At 44.5% G+C, this 6,000-nt stretch overlaps 1 protein-coding gene across 1 annotated transcript in view; it reads right to left on the bottom strand.

The window, feature by feature from the left end:
* The window catches only part of LOC135552086 (aminopeptidase N-like), a 47,771-nt gene that overhangs the window by 325 nt on the left and 41,446 nt on the right, over positions 1-6,000 (bottom strand). Inside the window, 3 exon segments of the mRNA XM_064983486.1 lie at positions 1,271-1,352; positions 1,902-2,042; positions 3,512-3,679. Of these exon segments, the coding sequence (XP_064839558.1) occupies positions 1,271-1,352; positions 1,902-2,042; positions 3,512-3,679 (391 nt within the window).

The following is a 6,000-nucleotide window of genomic DNA, read 5'->3' as shown; positions in this document are numbered from 1 at the left end:
TTAAGACAGTATTAATCTATAGGACCAGAGAATGGACAGGCTATTAACACAGTATTAATCTATTGGACCAGAGAATGGACAGGCTATTAACACAGTATTAATCTATTGGACCAGAGAATGGACAGGCTATTAACACAGTATTCATCTATAGGACCAGAGAATGGACAGGCTATTAAGACAGTATTAATCTATAGGACCAGAGAATGGACAGGCTATTAACACAGTATTCATCTATAGGACCGGAGAATGGACAGGCTATTAAGACAGTATTAATCTATAGGACCAGAGAATGGACAGGCTATTAACACAGTATTAACCTATAGGACCAGAGAATGGACAGGTTATTATGACAGTATTAATTTATAGGACCAGAGAATGGACAGGCTATTAACACAGTATAAATCTATTTCTGAAGGAGAATAGACATTTGGCCCATGTTTGTCTGAGAGTTTCTGTTTCCTAGATGATGACAGTATTAATCTATAGGACCAGAGAATGGACAGGCTATTAACACAGTATTAATCTATAGGACCAGAGAATGGACAGGCTATTAACACAGTATTAACCTATAGGACCTTAGAATGGACAGGTTATTATGACAGTATTAATATATAGGACCAGAGAATGGACAGGCTATTATGACAGTATTAATATATAGGACCAGAGAATTGACAGGCTATTAACACAGTATTAACCTATAGGACCAGAGAATGGACAGGTTATTATGACAGTATTAATATATAGGACCAGAGAATGGACAGGTTATTAATCATCTATTTCTGAAGGAGAATGGACATTTGGCCCATGTTTGTCTGAGAGTTTCTGTTTCCTAGATGATGACAGTATTAATCTATAGGACCAGAGAATTGACAGGCTATTAACACAGTATTAACCTATGGGACCAGAGAATGGACAGGCTATTAAGACAGCATAAATCTATTTCTGAAGGAGAATGACCATCTGGCCCATGTTTGTCTGAGAGTTTCTGTTTCCTAGATGATGACAGTATCCACCTTGATAAAGGTATGTTTTACTGAAACGTTGTTTAATAGATCCATTAAATGTTTGGAAGCATCTGGACCACCAGTGTGCTGCCGTTTTCCTTTTCGTTAACCAGCATTTCTTTCTCTCTCATTATACCTGTTAACACGTCAGGAGGTTACACTCTTATTATGTTAATTATAGCAGCGTGGCATCACCAACCAGGAAGTGGACGTCTGGGGTTGGATCACAGTCACACAGAGACACAGAAGCTCTGAATGGGTTGTACCTGTTTCAGTTCAAACTCTGAGGAGAAGCGCCTGGTGATTCCATCAATGAGCCGTGCGAAGGACAACGATCCCCCTCCATAACTACAAGATGAGGAGACGGTCAACATTCAACACATTAAAACGTAATTGATAAAATCCCAAGCCAGCTGGCTCTGACAAAGTCCCAAGCCAAAGACTGGCCTACAACATGACCCTATATTGTGTAATATATAGTGATTAGGGTGCCACTACCCTTGACCAGAGGTAGTGTACTATATGGGGATTAGTGTGCCACTAAATTTGACCAGTGGTAGTGTACTACATAGGGATTAGGGTGCCACTACTTTTGACCAGTGATAGTGTACTACACAGGGATTAGGGTGCCACTAAATTTGACCAGTGGTAGTGTACTATATAGGGATTAGGGTGCCACTACCCTTGACCAGAGGTAGTGTACTATATAGGGATTAGGGTGCCACTAAATTTGACCAGTGGTAGTGTACTATATAGGGATTAGGGTGCCACTAAATCTGACCAGTGGTAGTGCACTATATAGGGATTAGGGTGCCATTTGGGATGTAAACATTAGAATGAATAACTGCAGTGTTCACATCAGACAGATGCATTATATAAATGTTGGATCCTACTCACTCATTAAATAAGTGATTCCAGTTGGTTCTGACAAAGTCCCAAGCCAAAGACTGGCCCACAACATTACCAGCAATGTACACAATGGTGAATGTGGCGTCCTGTTTCCGAATCTTCTCTGGATCCAGACAGTAGTTCAGATACCTGAAACCCAAACACACAGATCAGATCCATCCTGAATGATCCTGCACAACTACATTGATCAACTAATACTATTTGATTCAAACACACTGCATTGCTTTGACCAGAACCCATTGGGCACATAGTGGGCTCATAGAGGGCACATAGAGGGTACATATAGGCCACATAGATGGGACATAGAGGGCACATAGAGGCCACATAGAGGGCTCATAGAGGGCACATAGAGGACTCATAGAGGGCACGTAGATGGCTCATAGAGGGCACACAGAGAGCTCATAGTGGGCACATAGAGGGCTCATAGAAGGCACATAGAGGGCTCATAGAGGGCTCATAGTGGGCACATAGAGGGCTCATATGAGACCTCTACCCCTCTACCCTGAGACCTCTACCCTGGGGCAGCAGGGTAGCCTAGTGGTTAGAGCGTTGGACTAGTAACCGAAAGGTTGCAAGTTTGAATCCCCGAGCTGACAAGGTACAAATCTGTTGTTCTGCCCACTGTTCCTAGGCCGTCATTGAAAATAAGAATTTGTTCTTAACTGACTTGCCTAGTTAAATAAAGGTAAAATAAATCAAATAAATAAATATAGGGCACATAGAGGGCACACAGAGAGCTCATAGAGGGCTCATAGAGGGCACATAGAGGGCTCAGAGAAGGCACATAGAGGGCTCATAGTGGGCTCATAGAGGGCACATAGAGGACTCAGAGAAGGCACATAGAGGACTCATAGAGGCCACATAGTGGACTCATAGAGGGCTCAGAGGAGGCACATAGAGGGCTCAGAGAAGGCTCATAGAGGGCTCAGAGAGGGCTCAGAGAAGGCACATAGAGGGCTCATAGAGGGCTCAGAGAAGGCACATAGAGGGCTCATAGAGGGAACATAGAGCAGTAGTGCGCCATAAATAAGGAATAGGGTTCAATTTGGGACACAGTCTGGGTCCTCTTCACCTGTTCAGTAACCAGGGAGCCCTGGTGCAGGCCAGAGGTCATCCTCACCTGTTCAGTAACCAGGAGCCCTGGTGCAGGCCAGAGGTCATCCTCACCTGTTCAGTAACCAGGAGCCCTGGTGCAGGCCAGAGGTCATCCTCACCTGTTCAGTAACCAGGGAGTCCTGGTGCAGGCCAGAAGTCATCCCCACCTGTTCAGTAACCAGGGAAACCTGGTGCAGGCCAGAAGTCATCCTCACCTGTTCAGTAACCAGGGAGCCCTGGTGCAGGCTAGAAGTCATCCTCACCTGTTCAGTAACCAGGGAGCCCTGGTGCAGGCTAGAAGTCATCCTCACCTGTTCAGTAACCAGGGAGCCCTGGTGCAGGCCAGAGGTCATCCTCACCTGTTCAGTAACCAGGGAAACCTGGTGCAGGCCAGAGGTCATCCTCACCTGTTCAGTAACCAGGGAGCCCTGGTGCAGGCTAGAAGTCATCCTCACCTGTTCAGTAACCAGGGAGCCCTGGTGCAGGCCAGAGGTCATCCTCACCTGTTCAGTAGCCAGGGAGCCCTGGTGCAGGCCAGGGAATACATCAGCTTGTCAGCCTCAGAGGCAATGGAAGCCTCTCTGTACATCCTCCAGGCGAAGTCCCACTCCTCCACCCCTCCTGCTGCGATGGCGCTGCAGTACACCGTCTGCCTCAGGTTGGGGTGAATCCTGGACCAGACAATGTAAACGAGATCATCACATCAGGGTTGGGATCAATAACAGCCTTCAACACTAGGGTTGAGATCAATAACAGCTTTCAACACTAGGGTTGGGATCAATAACATTCTTCAACACTAGGGTTGGGATCAATAACAGTCTTCAACACTAGGGTTGGGATCAATAACAGCCTTCAACACTAGGGTTGGGATCAATAACAGTCTTCAGCACTAGGGTTGGGATCAATAACAGTCTTCAGCACTAGGGTTGGGATCAATAACAGTCTTCAACACTAGGGTTGTGATCAATAACAGCCTTCAACACTAGGGTTGGGATCAATAACAGTCTTCAACACTAGGGTTGGGATCAATAACAGTCTTCAACACTAGGGTTGAGATCATTAACAGTCTTCAACACTAGGGTTGGGAACAATAACAGAATTCAACACTAGGGTTGAGATCAATAACAGCCTTCAGCACTAGGGTTGGGATCAATAACAGTCTTCAACACTAGGGTTGGGATCATTAACAGCCTTCAACACTAGGGTTGGGATCAATAACAGTCTTCAACACTAGGGTTGGGATCAATAACAGCCTTCAACACTAGGGTTGGGATCAATAACAGTCTTCAACACTAGGGTTGGGATCAATAACAGTCTTCAACACTAGGGTTGGGATCAATAACAGCCTTCAACACTAGGGTTGGGATCAATAACAGTCTTCAGCACTAGGGTTGGGATCAATAACAGTCTTCAACACTAGGGTTGGGATCAATAACAGTCTTCAACACTAGGGTTGTGATCAATAACAGCCTTCAACACTAGGGTTGGGATCAATAACAGTCTTCAACACTAGGGTTGGGATCAATAACAGTCTTCAACACTAGGGTTGAGATCATTAACAGTCTTCAACACTAGGGTTGGGATCAATAACAGAATTCAACACTAGGGTTGAGATCAATAACAGCCTTCAGCACTAGGGTTGGGATCAATAACAGTCTTCAACACTAGGGTTGGGATCATTAACAGCCTTCAACACTAGGGTTGGGATCAATAACAGTCTTCAACACTAGGGTTGGGATCAACAACAGCCTTCAACACTAGGGTTGGGATCAATAACAGTCTTCAACACTAGGGTTGGGATCAATAACAGCCTTCAACACTAGGGTTGGGATCAATAACAGTCTTCAACACTAGGGTTGGGATCAAAAACAGTCTTCAACACTAGGGTTGGGATCAATAACAGTCTTCAACACTAGGGTTGGGATCAATAACAGTCTTCAACACTAGGGTTAGGATCAATAACAGTCTTCAACACTAGGGTTGGGATCAATAACAGTCTTCAACACTAGGGTTGGGATCAATAACAGCTTTCAACACTAGGGTTGACATCAATAACAGCTTTCAACACTAGGGTTGGGATCAATAACAGTCTTCAACACTAGGGTTGAGATCAATAACAGCCTTCAACACTAGGGTTGGGATCAAAAACAGTCTTCAACACTAGGGTTGGGATCAATAACAGTCTTCAACACTAGGGTTGGGATCAATAACAGTCTTCAACACTAGGGTTGGGATCAATAACAGCCTTCAACACTAGGGTTGTGATCAATAACAGTCTTCAACACTAGGGTTGGGATCAATAACAGCCTTCAACACTAGGGTTGGGATCAATAACAGTCTTCAACACTAGGGTTGGGATCAATAACAGTCTTCAACACTAGGGTTGGGATCAATAACAGTCTTCAACACTAGGGTTGTGATCAATAACAGCCTTCAACACTAGGGTTGGGATCAATAACAGTCTTCAACACTAGGGTTGGGATCAATAACAGCTTTCAACACTAGGGTTGGGATCAATAACAGCCTTCAACACTAGGGTTGTGATCAATAACAGCCTTCAACACTAGGGTTGGGATCAATAACAGCTTTCAACACTAGGGTTGGGATCAATAACAGTCTTCAACACTAGGGTTGTGATCAATAACAGAATTCAACACTAGGGTTGTGATCAATAACAGTCTTCAACACTAGGGTTGGGATCAATAACAGTCTTCAACACTAGGGTCGGGATCAATAACAGTCTTCAACACTAGGGTTGGGATCATTAACAGCCTTCAACACTAGGGTTGTGATCAATAACAGCCTTCAACACTAGGGTTGGGATCAATAACAGTCTTCAACACTAGGGTTGGGATCAATAACAGCTTTCAACACTAGGGTTGGGATCAATAACAGCCTTCAACACTAGGGTTGTGATCAATAACAGCCTTCAACACTAGGGTTGGGATCAATAACAGCTTTCAACACTAGGGTTGGGATCAATAACAGTCTT

Source organism: Oncorhynchus masou, chromosome 2 (assembly GCF_036934945.1).
Source record: "Oncorhynchus masou masou isolate Uvic2021 chromosome 2, UVic_Omas_1.1, whole genome shotgun sequence".
Classification (NCBI taxonomy): Eukaryota; Metazoa; Chordata; class Actinopteri; order Salmoniformes; family Salmonidae; genus Oncorhynchus; species Oncorhynchus masou.
The sequence above is the reverse complement of the archived record's forward strand: the minus strand, read 5'-3'. Positions and strand labels throughout refer to the sequence as shown.